A 16,329-nucleotide genomic window follows, 5' to 3' on the forward strand; every position below is an offset into this window, starting at 1 on the left:
TGTGTTACTGAGGCTGAAATTTAATTATTTAGGATCCATGCCCTGGTCTTAAAGCGACAGAAAAAAAAATATGATTAGGTGGATGTCCGGTTTAAGAGATCATATTCTATAATTTATGATTAAAGCTACTAGTCTTCTATCTGATAGTGTTTAGTGATTCATGAAATCAGCTCCAACACTCCTGCTTGTTTTTGCCAAAACTTGTCCCATTCCTTGTTGCTTGTGTCAGAGTGCAATTGTCGGACAAAATGAATTCTTCTCCTGTGCAAACTGTTGTTTTTTCTAACTTTATCTGCATAACTTTCATGTCTTTTTCGTCCCAAACTATAAGTGGAAACAGATTACTCAGCCCTTGAAACCGGGCCCAAACTGAAGCCCGTCTGTTTCTGTTCAGGACATATAAAAAGGGCTGATAAATACCAGGAGCATCACTCCCACCTTGTGCCAAATGCAAATAATACAACATGGAAGATGAAAATAGAAGATTAAAGACAGATTAGCATTCATCAAGTGCAAATTAATGCAGAAATAAATTAGGCACACAAATTAAACAAGTAGTAGAAAGAAAGATTTGCCACACACATTTCTTCAGGCCAGACGTTTGTAACTGTAAACAAGAAACCCTTCTGTCTCTAATTTGAGGTAAGTTTCTCATCATTCCCTCCACAGAGTTTGGCGCTGACTCTGCTGTACCCGAGCCAATGGAAAGCCCTTCAGACTGGATGTTAGAGGCTGCAGTCGACTCATTTTTTCCAACAGCTTCAGGCTCCAGAGAAGCAACACACACACAGACACACACGTCGGCTGTTGTTTCCCTAAAGGTAAGACCTTTTACCAACAATACAGACATTTGAATCTCTAATAGTAATGCTATTATGTTTGTATTTGTCAGAGTTGGAGATGAGGGATGTTTTTTTTTTTTTTGTTTAGTTTTTATCAGTTACTTTGCTGTTTTTTTGGGGGGGGGGTTTCTGGCTACCATAAAGCTACAACGACACGACTATTTTGACACAGCCAGTTGGAAAGGAAATATGAAAACTATTTCAAAAAGGGTTTTTGCGTAGATTGAATACAAGTGTATCAGGAAAAAGTTTTTCGCCAGATTTTTGTTGCTTCTGTGATTTTACAGGATAAGGCTTCCAGCAAACAAAAGTTTACGAATGAACCTTCTTTTAGAGAGCTGTAATTTGTTAAATGAAGAGATGCAAACTGAGAAGTTTTGGCATGTAGTTTACAGTGTTGTGAAAATCTGAAAACGTTTTGTTTTTTCCCTTGTTGACGCACATACAGGTTTCAGATCATCAACTAAACTTTAATGTGAGTTTAATGCAAAGATAACTTGAGTAGATAAAAAAAAATAAAACTGTTGTCTCATGTGAAGTCATGAATAAACTGTTTTAATACAGCTGAGTTCTATCTATCCACCCAGCAGAGTCAAATAATGACTTAAATAGAACCTTTCTGACAGGATGAAGTAGGCTGAGACACCTTAGAAACTCACACATAATGTCACGTAATTTAAGAACAGAGCTGGTCACACACATATTTCTCATTTCTAATCCTTTTGGAGGATCCAGCTGGCTTTGGACTTGTTCAAACACAGGAGACCAAAGCCAGCAGGGAACAGGGTTTCCATGCTCCAGATTCTCAGCTCATGATTTCCAAATTAAATAAAAAAAATATGCTTTCATCTGAAAATAAGAGTTTTGAACCACTTAGAAACATCACAGCTTATATATTATTTTACCTCAGGTTAGACATTTCTGATGGTCTGTGGTTAAAGAGCAGCTTAAGATAAGGAAAGCCTGTTTTCTGGGTACGTCTTTGGGACGGCTCTTCTCTGCATCAGCTGCAGTACTAAAATCTCTTCACTATCCTTTCCACCACAGTCTCCCAACACTTTCTCCTTGTTCTTCATACATATTTTTTGTAGACACATCTCCTGCTCACATCCTTTGATATGCTTGGAAACAGCAATTTGTGAACAGCTGGCTTCTTTAACTATGAACCTATTCACACACTCTCCTTATAGAGCATGTCAATGTCTGCCTATAGCTTAGGTTATCGGACATTTCTGAGTAAAAATAATAATTATCTGCCTTATGTGATATTCTAGCATTCTTAAAAACAATTTTTAGAATTTCATTAGCTGGACGCCATGATGATTAAACTAGAAAATAACATCCTTGGTGAATTTCAGTCCTCAAATAGAAATACTGAGGTAAATATTCATTTTTTTCTCATGGAAATGAACCTATATTGTATTCATGCCCCCGTTGCAAATACGCCTTCCTTAGTGACAACTTCTTAAATTCTGATTATAAAAAAGAAGATGCAAATAAAATATCAGCTTTTCAGGTTATTTTTTTAATACATGAAAGCTCTTGACAAATATTAAAAATCATCCCAGAAATTAAATGTATTTTAATTTTGTTGGTTATTTCAGGCAGTTTGGAGATGCTCTGGAGGATGGTTAGCAGGACCTGGCTCTGCTTCCTCCTGCTGGGTATCTGCTCCCAAACAGAGAATGTCAGATCGGACGTTCCACTTGAACAAGAATCAGGGGAATCTGTGTTTGAGGACTGGGAAGAAGGATCTGGATCTTCTCTGCTGCATCTCTTCCACAACTTCCCTGCTGACAGCTCCTTCATTAAAGAAAGCCCAGTCAATTGCACCCAGCGGTTCTGGTTACCACCATCGTCTCCAGTGTGCTGGGAAAACATAGCAGATCCTGAGGAGTTTGCAAAGTCCCGTCTGCTTGTCCTGCAGAACAGGGCAGCGCTGCAGGCTGTGTCTGACCAGAGCGGGGTGGAGGAAACGAGGATATCCTACAACCAGCAAGCCAGAGAGGAGGTCCAGGGCATCCTGTCAGACCATCAGAAGGTGACGGAGACGGTGCAAACCATGGAGACCGTGTTTGTCTCTCTGCAGGAGAAAAGAAGAGAGGGGAAGGAGCAGAGTTTTCTTTCTAGGTGAGAACCAGCACAACTTTTTCATTCTCATCAAGTCAGGAAAATTTAAGTTACGATAAAAATGTAGACAAATTAAATTTGTTAAAAACATAAAACAGTTATAAAAACTTTATTTCGATAAACAGCTGTTTTAGAAAATCATTTGTACCAGGAATATGAAAAGACACAAATATTTACATTTTTTACAGACAAATCCTTGAGGGCGTAATCTCTTTAAAATTACATTTTTAATTAAACGTCATTAAATACAGGAAAAAAATCCCTAGATGACCCATATTGTCCTCATGCTTCAGCAACGATATTGATAGCGCTCTACTTTACAGTATTACTTTAGTCCAACACATTTTTTAATCATTCAATTTAATTTTGTAGAAAAATAAGTTTCAAGTACACAACAATATACACAACCAACTAATTCATCTTGAATGAAAAGAATACAAAGAAAAGTAATTTTATATCTGCCCCTTAGTATTTTTAAGTTCTGATTATTTACATCCAGCTTTTCTCAGTTATCTACATTTAATATGATTACATTTTATAGTACTAAAAGCATTATATACGTATTTTAATTCATTTCAGCCCAAAATTTTGGTTTTGAACCTTTATTTTTCCTTTTTTTCAAACAATTCTTGGATGTTCACCAAAAAAAATTTTCTTATTGCTTTATGAATATCCTGAAGAATTTTCTATCCTACCAAATTGTTGCATTATAAAATCTTATACTTAAAGGTATAGTGGAGGATGTTCTTTTTACGGGTGGATCATCAAAATAAGTGGTCCTCTTAATTGTCAATCATTCTGCGGATATGTTTACGTAAGACCGTCCTACATGCTCGTCCCCATTTTCACTTACCGGTGGTGAGTCTGACATAGTGGAAAAATTGCAAATCTTTTGGAAAGTAAGCTTGAATGAGAGATGCAAACAGCAACTTTTAAACAGAGCGTGCACAAAGAGAAATGGGCTCCTGCCTGTTGTCGTGCGCGTTTAATAGGTGTTCCCACTTGGGAGCGGGTACAGGGTTGTGCATATGCATTTTTATTTTTTTTAATTGGAGAGGTCGGGTCTTTTTCTTTTTTAAATTGCAAAAAGCCTCCACTATACCTTTGAGAAAAAGTAGGTTAGAAGGATCGCCGTTTTCTATGGTTAATAGCTTTCAGACTGTGTATAGGTTTTGCATGTCGATTCTCACACATCAAAACTATAGGTTTATAGAGTGGTGTGTAGTTAAGATCATTCATATTTATCCTTTTTGATAAAAATCTGTTTTTTATAAATACATTAGTTGATTGTGTTAGTTACCCCTTATCCAGTACAGTAAATTCATAGTTTCTCTTCATACAAACTATCCCTGTCTGGTTTTGGCCAATGATGGGTCCTGGTTACTCTGTAATTCTGCTTTATTTGACTACCACCTACTGAAATCTGACCATGAAAGCAGGATGAAGTGTCTTTGTCCCATTACTGAGACAGCAGTATCAAAAGCATGATATTTCAGTTAGACACTAACACAAAAACAGATTCAGATGCAGATATTGTGGTTAGTCCTTAATTAGAAATGGGTTTTATGAGGTTTGGATCAGTTGGCTTATTGTGCTTTCCCAAGGAACATCTCAGTCATGGGATAGCATTTACCAAAAAGACAATCTGGTTGAAACGAAGCTCTGGTTCAAATAAACTGTTGTGACTTTAATCATACTTGAATCTGAGTAGACTTATGATCACAAGAACCTCAAATGTCTGTTTGATTTTTCCCTCCTGACAGCATAAAGGACCGTCTAGCCAACACGAAGGACGCCATACATGGAAAAGAGGTCATGGCAAACAACCTGGAGAGCCGGTTTTCTACTTTAGAGAAAACTCTTCTCAATATACACCACCGACTCAGCAAACTTATAGGAAAATGACAACAATGGAAACCTCCTCTGAACGCCTCGGGTATAAGAAGTTGCATACACAACTAGTTTTGATGTCTACAAAAGAAGAACAGTGAATAAAAGGGGTGATAACATGGACACATGTGGCTGTTACTGGTTATGATTACAAATGATCCATATGGCATTTTACAGGCACATAAAACAGCTTGTTAAACTCTGAAGTCCTTGTGAAGTTTGCAGCACACTTTGACTTTTCAAGCATCAGGACAGTTTTCCTCTGTCGTCAGACAAATTCCAGGACAGTATTTTTAATTCAAACACTAAACAGAATAAGGCATTCGGATCTGGAAACATTTAAAACATTTCCAATCTATTCAATTACAGACTGTAATGAGATAGACAGAGCTTCATGTAGGGAAAGCTTTCAAAGATACTATAATCAGTAACAGTAATCTGATGCAAGACACTAACTTTGATGTTTTGGTCCGTCACATGCGGGACATCTGTCCAAAACATTTATGAAGGGTGTTAATAACTTCCAGTATGTCCAAACCATGCTTCAAGTTGAAGCCTGAGCTTAAATGGTCCACGATGCTTTGCTTTGTTATATTCAGAACCCTTAACCCTTTTTTCTCAGTTTCTCAGAACACAAAATCCAAGCAAGATTCACTATAATTCATTTGGGTTTTATAAGGCAACCCACGTTGAACTGCTACATATTTTGAACTGAGAAGGAAAATAATCTGTTTTTTTTTTTACTTTTTCCTTAAAAAGCAAAAATATAAAAAGTCTGGTGTAGATTTTTATTCAGCCCTCTTCACTCAATGCAATCTACAATTAGAATTTCACAGATTTTATCTCCAGATAAAAGCGGCTGTTCTATGATCTGAGTGTGAAGGCCGTAGAGGTGTGTAAGATAACAGCTTCATTACTATAGCAACACAGAATACTGGTCCTAAATGAAGTTACATTTCACAGTTCCACAGCCACCATATGAGAATTAGCAAACAGGACAACGTTTATCGTTCAAGGGGAGAAAAAAGCAATAACATTCACTGTTTACCTTTATCCACTGGACATTTATGGACATTACGATAGTCGAGCAAGATCAAAATTCGCTTTGCTGTTAATTTGTTAAACATTATTTAGAGGTGGACCTTGAAAGCACCACATTGTGAAACACAGAAATATATATGGCTGCAAAATAAGAGGAACATATGCAATATTAGATACTATCAGTGAATGATCTGATTACAGATTGAACGGCCTGCAACCGGAGGGTTGTCGGGTCAAGCCCCAACTCTGGCTTTCAAGTGTTGTGTCCTTGGGCAAGACACTTCACCTACATTGCCTACTGATGGTGATCAGAGGGCCCGGTGGTGCTAATGTATGGCAGCCTCGCTGCTGTCAGTGAGCCCCAGGGCAGCTGTGGCTACATTGTAGCTTGCAACCATCAGTGTGTGTGTGTGCGTGAACGACTGAATGTAGTCTAACTATATAAGTCAAGGCCATTTCCCACTTACATATAAATTTAGACTTAAATGCCTGATGTCTTTCTTCGACAGACAATACCATATTTCTGCCTCCTTAAACCAAAACTCACTGCAATCTGAGAGCATGGTACTAAAGTAGTTAGCTTAAGCTTTTCAAAGTCGAAGAAATTGTTTGCAATATGCATATTGCATACAGTATGTTTGCGATTATGGTAGACCTATGACTAGAGCAGAAGTTCACCTTCCAGCAGGAGACCGTATACATGTCTTGTTATGTTTTAACATGACAATATTTCAAAAGGTGTGCTTCAGTCAAAGCAAAACCTGTTGATTTGGAACGGAAACATTTCTTGTCAAACTGAACGGACTCACTCAGTAATGAGTTGTCTAACATCTTTACTCTTTGGGGCAATGTTAAAAACATTTTGTAGGTATTATCAGTTAAATCCTCCTGGGACTATGTGTGGAATTATAAGTCACTCTCAGTAACATTTTTCAGTTTTTGGAGGGATTTATTTATAATTTAAAATTCCTCTAATCACTTTTCTTACAATCTCTACATAAACCAACTCAGTGTGTCGACAGGTACTAATGAAGTCCATATGTCTCCTCTGTGTCTCAAATTTTCTCTTAAAGAGAGCAGTGTGCATTTTAAGTGTCCACATGGAGAGGAGAAAAAATGAAGTCCTCTCCTTGTCAAAAATCAGCATCTTCGTCTTCCATTTGCTCCAGTGATTTGAGATATTCTCGAGCCAGGATCTTTTTTGGCAAAATATCTGTAAAATTAATAATAAAAAAAAAAACAATAATCAAAACGAGACAGAAAAAAAGTTACAGGAAATCTACGAAACCTGTACAGTATTCTCTAGATTTCAACTAAAAGAGTAGAAAAAGCCATAATGAAAAAACATGTTTATGTTTATGCATTAAGCAGACGCTTTTATCCAAAGCAACGTACAAAGTAGATACAATGTTACAGTTATCATCAATATGATGCAATAATGCCATTCAACTGATATATATATATATGGATGTATGGACTATGTAAATTAATAAAACCAGAGTTAAAATGGACTGTGTTTCACATGACACTACATTTTTGATTGAAAAAACAAACATGGTTTCAACATAAAACAAAGAGTTTTTTAGTTTGTTTCCTTTGTACAATTTGATGGATTTGGGTTTATTAGATTAGGTTTATTAGGACCCTGTTGAAAAATCTTCTATAAGCAGATGGAAGCCGGAATGACAGAAATTCTCTATATTAATTAATATTTTTTCCATTAATCTGAAATTTAAAGCATCTGATTTTGTTCGTATTAAACTCTGTATAGTTACATATAACAAAATAAAGGAGAGAGAGAGAGGGGAGAAAATGAAAATAAACCCTTTAAATCCAAGGAATGGACATAATAAAAAAGTCTTTATCCAGTCTTTATCAGATTCTGCAATCACTGTACTCCAATCAGAAATGTAAGAACAAACAGAAGATTCTGTATGATTTATTAATTTAAACAGGAAGTTAAAAACAGAAAGGTTTGAGAAAAAACAAAGCGCACCCTTAATGTTTCAACAAGGTTGAATACAGAAAGAAGCAGCCAGGTGCTGCTGATTAATGAACAAATGGTTTTTGATTGTATTCTAATGGCTATAATAATGCACATCAACGCTCCACTGCTAACCATAATAATAGAGTGTAAAATAAACACTTGTCCAATAATTAGATTGAAGTTTTATTCTCCATATCCAAAAAAAGGTTAATCTTTTGGTTTGTTTAATGCAGCTGTGTTTGTGCAGGATTTTATCTGCCCTGTTTTGGTAATACAGATCATTTTATTTGTTTCTGGGGAATAAAATATGAGAACAAAGGCTGAAACAACTGATCGGATTAATCGATTATTGAAATAATCGTCAACTAATTTAGTAATCGTTTAATCGTTAACTGGAGTGTAGAGACTCTAAAATGTGTAAGTGCTGTATGTGTACGGGCTGACAGACAGAGCAGTAATTATTCCAAAATTGTAAAAAATATATATGTAAACATTTGCCATTTAAGATAAAAATTAATAAAAAAAGTTTTCATCTGTCAATATGCTCTTTCCAGATCTCCTCAAGTGGGAAAGTTGTAGTTTCACCTGGTTTGATTTCTAAAAAACTCTTCTATAAGGAATCTGTGGCAATCGGATTCCATCCATCCATCCATCCATCCATTTTCAAACACGCTTAATCCGGGGTGGGGTCGCGAGGGATGCATGTGCCTCCAGCTGTCAATGGGCGAGAGGAAGGTTACAACCTGGACAGGTTGCCAGTCCATCGCAGGGCAACACAGAGAAAAACAATCATTTGCACACACACTCACACCTAAGGAGAATTTTAGAGAAGCCAATTAACCTAACAGTCATGTTTTTGGACTGTGGTAGAAGCCGGAGTACCCGGAGAGAACCCACGCATGCTTAGGGAGAACATGGGCTATCCGATTATTAGTCGATTAATCTAAAAAACGATTAATCTATTTGCGAAATGGTCTTTAGTTGCAGCCATAATGAGAAACCTGAAAAGAAAAGAGAGAAAAAACTCTGCATGGCAACCCAATGCCTCAATATGAGCAGCTGGAGACTGATGTTATTGTTGGCTTTAGGTGTGACAGAGGGTTTTACCCAGTGGCGGCCGGCCCATAGGGGGCGCTGGGGCACCGCCCTCCCTGATAAGAAGACAGAAACGTAAAATATATTTTTAGAAATTAACTCATAAATGTCAGTTTTACTCTCTAGACTGTGTACCTATAAGCAAAACGAATTATATAAACTACATTTCCCTATCTACTGTCATTAATTTGTGGATTTCCACAGACAGACTCCTACCGTCTCTGTTCTGGGGGCGCTGATCAGACTGACCCACATTTGCAGAGAATCTGTCAATCATGTACTATTGCTAGGTGAATTTAATGGCCAATCAGCGTCTCAGAACTTTATGGTATTGGGGCGCTGAAAATACTGCGCTTTAACAGGCTTCTGAACCCAAGCGCAGGTGCAGACAGTTAGAGGGAAGATGGCGAATGTAACGACCGAGATGCAGCTTCCACCAAATTCGGTGAGATCCTTATTTATCTACCCGTTTGCCAGAAGAATATCCCTGTTGTAGGATATGAACATTTCATGTCATGGTTATAAGGCTCGGGCACAGCGCGTTGCATTCTGGGTACGCCGCCATATTGGTAGCTAGTTGCTACGGTAAACAAAGACCTAAAACAGCATAGAGACAGAGCAGAAAGACGAGTAAACAGCGATGTTAAAAGCGAAGAAAGGATGCGGAATATACCGAGACACACTGCAGAGGGAAGCCAGGGACCGTTATCTGCAAAAGATGGGCTTCATAAACGGACTTGATCCCTACGAAGTAGAAAGCAAGGAGTGGTGCGTTGGGGAAGAATTTCTACCGCCGTTTGCGAGGGAGGACATATTTTCGTATGTAGTGTGTGGCGTCAGTGCCTACACACATGAAGAGTTTCGCTGCTACAAGTCGCTAGAGGCTTACAAACAGCTGACAGATGGAAAAGTTCATGACATGGAAGTTATCAAGCCGAATGAGAACACAGTCATCAGAGCCAAGGTAAGCTACCGTCTCAACATGGTGTGGTGTTTGTTGTGGTGATAAGACTAGGTGCTGGCACTAACGTAAAACATCAAAAATGTATCTACTGGCTTTCCTGGTGAAACAACCAAAACTATTAACCCTATTATAAACTATTAATGACAAAATAAACAGAGTAGGACAACTGTTTTGTGTTTCAGTGGACCTGGCTAACCCTCTGGAACACAACCCTACTTCAGCTCATGCTACATGCTACAGATCAGCCAACAACGGTTAACTTGAAATGATACATGAATAAAAACAGTATGTTCTGTAACTTACCAGAATGAAAATGCCGGGAACACACTCTCATGGACGCAGGGATTGAGTTGAAAGTTATATTTGGCCGTCTTACAGCAGCGACCCATGCTAGCCGGCGACTCTTTGTTATGGAGGACATTTGTTTTCCATTGAGACGCCTCCAGGTTGGAAAACGGTAAAAAGACAATCCATTTGGGATTTTTTCCCCCGTCCAGTCACAGCTTGCGCTACACCCTACGACACAGCAACGGGCGACCATAACGACAGCAGAGGTAAAATGAAACGGCAAAAAACTAAGCAAACTACTAGCAGAAGAAAGCTAGTCCTTACAGGCGCGAAGTCAAAGTGTAAACAGTGGGCTGACCAGCTATCAATATGGCTGCCGCGCAACGTGTGACGTCATGTGCCCGAGCCTTATTGTGACTGTGACGAATCCACCTCGTCGCTTAAAACAACCTCTCTAACTTTGCGCGCCACACACACATTCCTGTTATACTGTGTTTGTGAGGACCAATACACTCGCGCTGAGACCAGTAGCTCCATGAACTTAAAACACACAAGCTGTTCCTGGTTACCTGCTGGCATATTGAGGGTGCACACTTAATATTTCAGTGGGGTTAGCCGTGTGTGTGTGTGTGTGTGTGGGGGGGGGGTGTACGTGTTTATGCGACTTGTCATCTTCAGTCTGGCTGCGTCTTTGCTGGGTTCAGACCCAGTTTGGTGTAATTGAATAAGTCAATGAATCTGTGTAAAAGAATTAAGTTGTAAAAATTTTTTGTTTTTGTACATTACTTGTTTGTGGAGGTAATATATGGACAAAACTGATTAATGAGAAGAAATCAGAAATAAGAGAGCCTGATGTGAGGGGCTTAAACTATTTAATGAGGGCTGTGGGAAGAAAAGCAGCAATTTTTGTTTTCTGTTTCTTTGTTACATTGCTGGTAACTGGAGGGAGGCTGAGGCCCAGAGTATCTTGTATGTTTAGTTTCTTTTGCACCCTGTTTTGAGTTTTTGAGCTCAATAAATCACCAACACCGGTAACCCGACTGAGACTGGATTCTTGGAGGCCAAAGAACCCCGTCACAGTGACCCAAATCATCACTGTTACTGTTATTATATAGTAAATTAAATCATTACTGTTAAATTGTATGTAATGTCCAATTGTTTATTTGAATTCTTATTCCGGATTAGTTGGAGACATACACTAGGCTATATCAGCCCCACCAAAAATATTTTTCACCAGCCGCCACTGGTTTTACCTGTGAGGAAGTGGAAAGTGTCGGTTTCTTCTGCGGTTTTAGCCAGATCGCTGTAGTCAAGCGTGTTAGCTTCCCTCCCGGAGCCGTTGTTAAAGGAGGTCAGAGCCAGGTGTTGCACAAACAGCTCCTTTAAAAGCAACAACAACATTAGTCAATTAGAAAGCTAAATAAAACTTTAGGTATTTTTTATAAGTCACTGAACGGAGAGAAGCTAATAGTAAACCCTCTAGTTTAGCCTACAACAGTTGCTTACAGTAGCCTTGGTGGTGAGGAAGAGAGCGTCCTGATTGATGCTTGAGACATCTGGGGAGCTCTTCATGATCAGCTTGACTCTGGAGATCGGGAGAGAGATCGCCTTCTTGGCTTCTGACGCTTGGCTGTCTTTGTCTGGCTTCGCTTGAGACATATTTTCATAGAACAAACACGCAAACAAACAGCACGGTTAACTTCCAGTATTGTTTTGAATTGTGACGTTTATAGTTTCTTCTTCGCTTCCTGCTTTTCCTTTGGCGGTCTTCTCATTGGATTAGCGCCCCCTGCTGGATCGTTTGACCTGTTACTTCGCCAAGTAAGTTAAAACTCCTGTTGTATGGAGGACCTACTCTGCCATATTTAAAAATAAATGCATAAATCAATAAATTCTCAGTAAATAAATAAATAAGCATACAATTAATTGCCCCCAAAAATACAATAAACAAATAAATGTAGGTAGAAATTAAATTATAGAGTGAGACATAAATGTGTATATCTCTTTTAATTATCTTCTTTATTTATTCGCCTTTGTAATAATTACCTGATTTATATATTTTCCGTTATAATCTACAACTTTTTTTATTTATTACTTTTTTTAAGTAATTTATTTATGTGCATGACATAATATTTTTGTCTGTTTTATTCTTCCTTTGTATTTTTTTACCCTCTATTTCTCCAACACTATTTATTTCTGCCTGTCGTTTTTACATTTCAGTATGCATTTCTGCCTCATTATGCAAATGAGGAGAAGTGTATCTTAGAGGGTCAACTTCTCCATACCTGTCGTTCTTTGTAGAGAGGTATTTCATCAATATGCAATAGTGAATTTAGATGTATTTTAAATGATAATTCCTCTCCCATTTTAAACCGCTCTGATATCAAAAATGTACATTATGCTAGATTTGTTATTACCTTTGCCCTTATATGTTAGCTAATCCACTACAGAGCGTACTTATTTCCCTCAATGGTGAAATAGTTAAAGGAACCACAGTCTCATGGATCTTTTGCTGTAAAACACTGAATGGAGAAGTTGGGGAAAACAAAAAAAAAAGATACAAAATGAATGTGCAATTGCAGAGCCTGCCTGAGCAAAAGCAAACTAACCAACCTCTTAGGCTTCCCAAACTATCAGCAACCTCTGATGAATATGCAAACTTTAACACAGGCCATAGATCTAAAAATATTACACTTCTATATTTACAATGTGAGTACTATTCAATGTGGTTATTCATTCTCTGCATAAAAGCATATATATATATATATATATATATGTATATATATATATATATATATATATATATATATATATATATATATATATATATATATATATATATATATATATATATATATATATATATATATATATATATATATATATATATATTAAAATATATATATTAAAATATATATATATTAAAAAAAAAAAAATATATATATATATATATATATATATATATATATATATATATATATATATATACTTTTTTATGGTATAAATTGTGTTTGTAGACTAAATGAGGACACCTAGTAATCTGTTGCATCGTCTTTCAGTCCTGTAGGGGGCGCTGTAGTTGGTCCTTCTGTTTAACATTAGAGGAAGAAGACAGGAAGACGGGGACCGCTGCTAAGGATAATAGCGACGTACGTTCAACAACGTTCCATTGGTTATTTCAAGATGCTGTGTGCCTTTTATTTGCTCTGATAACTGCAGCTGCAATTTGCTGCAGCTACGTAAGTGAGGGTTTTGATAGTGAACTCTTGTCGGTGGTGGATCGTGGAGCTCTTTTTTTTTTGTTGAACACCGTTGTAATAATTTCGTGGTCTGTAGACTTTCTTTTGATTACTCGGTTGAAATGCCTTTGGGTATAAAACCGTGCTGTACCGTCTGTAAGACGAACTCTTCCTCGATGTGGAAGAAGGGGAACCAGGGTGAAATACTGTGCAACAACTGCACAGGGAAGAACACCAGCAGCATCGGCGGCGGGGGAGCCTCTGGACCCGCCGTGTCCACCAGCACAATACCCAGTAACGGCGGTGGAAAACAGGTCAGTCACACATAATATAGGATTTACAAGCGTGGCCTTTATAGTTATGGCACGTGTGTGTTTTTGTAGCTCGGTTTTGCACGTATTTTTGAAACCCGGGAGTTGACGCGCTATATCTGTTTGGTTAGTCCAAAAGAAGATCGCTGAATAGCACCCCCAAGCGGCAGAACAGCGCACCTGCAAGCTGAGGATGCACTGGCTTCAGTTTTATAGCTGCTGTATGTAGGGGCGTTATTGTTAAACAATAGAATGCAAGTCACAACAAAGTATTATATACAGGTCGCCAGAAGAGCTCCTAAGCCATCCTGAAACAAAAATCAGATTTCTGATATGCCAGACTTCTATTAATTTAAATCTTTCTACAGTATTTTCTTCAGCTTTTTTATGTCATCAAAAACCTTACAAATAAAATTATTTAAATTACTCAAAGTATATACTTTGAATTTTTTTTTTTGAAATATTAGTCTCAGATACTTTACTTTTATAGTATATGACAGATTAATATCAAGTATAATGGTTTGCATGCATGTTAGTATTTATATTCTGTCTATGCAGAAAGCAATTCATCTAGCCAAAACAAATCAAATCAGGTATTGTTATGGTATACTGAAATAGTAATTTAAAATTGATTCAATCCACTGAAGAAAAAAAAAGTTATTTGTCTTTAATATTCTGAGTTAAATTGTAATCAATGGGGATTAAATCATGATTTTGATTTGTTCAAATATTTGATATCTGCCTATTTCTAGTCTAAACAGGAGATCCACAGGAGGTCTGCCCGACTAAGAAGTACCAAGTACAAAGCTCCTGCCTCTGAGAAAAAAGTCTCAACAAAAGGCAAAGGAAGAAGACACATATTCAAACTAAAAAATGTAAATAAATTATTCTTCTGAGTTGTTTTTTTTTTTTTATTCCTTAGTTATGAATTGCAGTATTTCACACTTGAATACTCTTTCCTTCACAGCCGATCAAAGCACCAGAATCTGTGTCAACAATCATTACATCAGAATCTATATTTTACAAGGTATGGTAGTCAGTGTTTTTTGAATTCATCCATATACATTGATATGGTAATCTGGTAACCCAGAAGCTCTGTTTGTTTTTACAGGGTGTGTATTACCAGATAGGTGATGTGATCAGGGTAATAGATGAAGACGATGGAAAGCCGTACTATGCTCAGATCCGAGGGTTTGTGCAGGACCAGTACTGTGAGAAGAGTGCGGCTCTGACGTGGCTCATCCCCACTCAGGCCAGTCCAAGCGACCACTTTGATCCAGGGACATACATCATCGGTAAGCAACTGTGTGAAATTATGCATTTTACCCTGGTTTTTCTATGTGGCTTTTAAGCACAGTGCTTTATCTCAGGCCCAGAGGAAGATCTGCCCCGAAAAATTGACTATTTGGAGTTTGTGTGCCACGCGCCTTCTGAATATTTCAAGTCACGCAGCTCTCCGTTCCCCACCATCCCGCTATGTCCCGAAAAAGGCTTCATCTGGACCCACATAGGACCCACATCAGTGCTGGCTGCCAACGAGTCTATCAGCAGCTCCAGTTAATAGGACTTTCAGACACATGGACCTTTTCTGTTGCTTTGAAACAGATGAATGTAAATATGTGTATGTATAGAGAAAACAAACTTATTCCAGTTAAAGGGAAGTTGCAATCGGATTCAGGACAAACCATTTGTAAGTACATTTAAAGTAACAGTTTATGCAGCTTAAAAATACTTTTGTATTTGACAATAAAAAAAAAATCAACTTGTAGCAGTTGTGCTTTGATCAGATAATAATAGATTTGTCACAAGTAGTATTGATAGTTTATGTTCTACCTGTGGAGTCTGTGGGAACATCCAGTTCTCTCATAGCAAAAACAACACCAGAGGCTCCACTCTTGGCCCCCTGATGGGTCCATTTCCAGTGCTAATTAAATGCTCCATTCACCACCTGATCCAGTTTGAGGCATTCATGTGTTCTGAAGACATAGTGTTTAGTTAGACCTCGGCGGCCTGGGAGATCCATTGCATTTCCAATATAAACGCAATTAAGCAAAGCTTAATTTTCAAATTGCAGAAGCACCCACTTTTAATCACATTTTTAACAAGGATAAAACATTAATACTTTTTCCCCAGCCCTTTAGAGGGCGGTATTACACTTAAAGGGGGTTTTCTGCCACAGAGAAGGGAGGAGAGGGTTGCAGTTAGCACACACATCCATACATAATTTTTCAAGCAAAGGTTACAGTAAAGTCCTGCAAAAATGGAATCTGGATAAACAAGCTTTCAAGGTCATTCAAAGAACATCTACATGCTGGTAGCTAGTGCAAAGAAAACCACAATATTAGTGGAAAATAATCACATTTTTTATTTTTTTTTTTGGCATGATTGTTCTCTATCATTGACCTTCAGTGATGGGAGTATGTGGCTAGAATGAGATTTTCTGATAAAAATGGACTGCCATGTTAGATAACGTTAAGCATTTATTTTTTTTTTGTTCACAGTAGAGATTGATCAGGAAATGCATTCAGGACTACTGGACACA

At 37.7% G+C, this 16,329-nt stretch overlaps 3 protein-coding genes across 3 annotated transcripts; 2 read left to right on the forward strand and 1 right to left on the reverse strand.

Annotated features, from left to right (window-relative positions):
* The first annotated feature begins 673 nt into the window (after positions 1-673).
* Positions 674-4,987, forward strand: si:ch211-57n23.1. Its single transcript, XM_038304073.1, has 3 exons — positions 674-821; positions 2,447-2,972; positions 4,736-4,987. Exons 2-3 carry the CDS (start codon positions 2,458-2,460, stop codon positions 4,875-4,877), a joined length of 657 nt encoding a protein of 218 aa, XP_038160001.1. The 5' UTR covers positions 674-821; positions 2,447-2,457; the 3' UTR covers positions 4,878-4,987.
* Positions 4,988-6,826: 1,839 nt separating this feature from the next.
* Positions 6,827-11,985, reverse strand: chrac1 (chromatin accessibility complex subunit 1). Its single transcript, XM_038304074.1, has 3 exons — positions 11,744-11,985; positions 11,491-11,617; positions 6,827-7,116 (listed from the first exon to the last, which is right to left on the reverse strand). The coding sequence occupies exons 1-3, from the start codon at positions 11,894-11,896 to the stop codon at positions 7,037-7,039; spliced, it is 360 nt and encodes a 119-aa protein (XP_038160002.1). The 5' UTR covers positions 11,897-11,985; the 3' UTR covers positions 6,827-7,036.
* A 1,423-nt stretch (positions 11,986-13,408) lies between these two features.
* On the forward strand, positions 13,409-15,739 carry gatad1 (GATA zinc finger domain containing 1). The gene is made up of 5 exons (XM_038304079.1): positions 13,409-13,790; positions 14,540-14,662; positions 14,755-14,814; positions 14,899-15,082; positions 15,158-15,739. Exons 1-5 carry the CDS (start codon positions 13,599-13,601, stop codon positions 15,346-15,348), a joined length of 750 nt encoding a protein of 249 aa, XP_038160007.1. The 5' UTR covers positions 13,409-13,598; the 3' UTR covers positions 15,349-15,739.
* Positions 15,740-16,329: the final 590 nt, after the last annotated feature.

Source organism: Cyprinodon tularosa, unplaced genomic scaffold, assembly GCF_016077235.1.
Source record: "Cyprinodon tularosa strain WSP-4 unplaced genomic scaffold, ASM1607723v1 ctg525, whole genome shotgun sequence".
NCBI classification, from domain to species: domain Eukaryota; kingdom Metazoa; phylum Chordata; class Actinopteri; order Cyprinodontiformes; family Cyprinodontidae; genus Cyprinodon; species Cyprinodon tularosa.

What these genes read in the sequence shown, in the direction of transcription:
- gatad1 (XM_038304079.1), top strand. Translation starts at nt 13,599, where the DNA reads ATGCCTTTGGGTATAAAACCGTGCTGTACCGTCTGTAAGACGAACTCT. An exon ending in ACATATTCAAACTAAAAAAT is followed by an intron (nt 14,663 to 14,754) that starts GTAAATAAATTA and finishes TTTCCTTCACAG; the next exon opens with CCGATCAAAGCACCAGAATC. An exon ending in TCCAGGGACATACATCATCG is followed by an intron (nt 15,083 to 15,157) that starts GTAAGCAACTGT and finishes GCTTTATCTCAG; the next exon opens with GCCCAGAGGAAGATCTGCCC.
- si:ch211-57n23.1 (XM_038304073.1), top strand. Translation starts at nt 2,458, where the DNA reads ATGCTCTGGAGGATGGTTAGCAGGACCTGGCTCTGCTTCCTCCTGCTG. An exon ending in GAGCAGAGTTTTCTTTCTAG is followed by an intron (nt 2,973 to 4,735) that starts GTGAGAACCAGC and finishes CCCTCCTGACAG; the next exon opens with CATAAAGGACCGTCTAGCCA.
- chrac1 (XM_038304074.1), bottom strand. Translation starts at nt 11,896, where the DNA reads ATGTCTCAAGCGAAGCCAGACAAAGACAGCCAAGCGTCAGAAGCCAAG. An exon ending in TCCTCACCACCAAGGCTACT is followed by an intron (nt 11,618 to 11,743) that starts GTAAGCAACTGT and finishes TTGCTTTTAAAG; the next exon opens with GAGCTGTTTGTGCAACACCT. An exon ending in CACTTTCCACTTCCTCACAG is followed by an intron (nt 7,117 to 11,490) that starts GTAAAACCAGTG and finishes TTAATTTTACAG; the next exon opens with ATATTTTGCCAAAAAAGATC.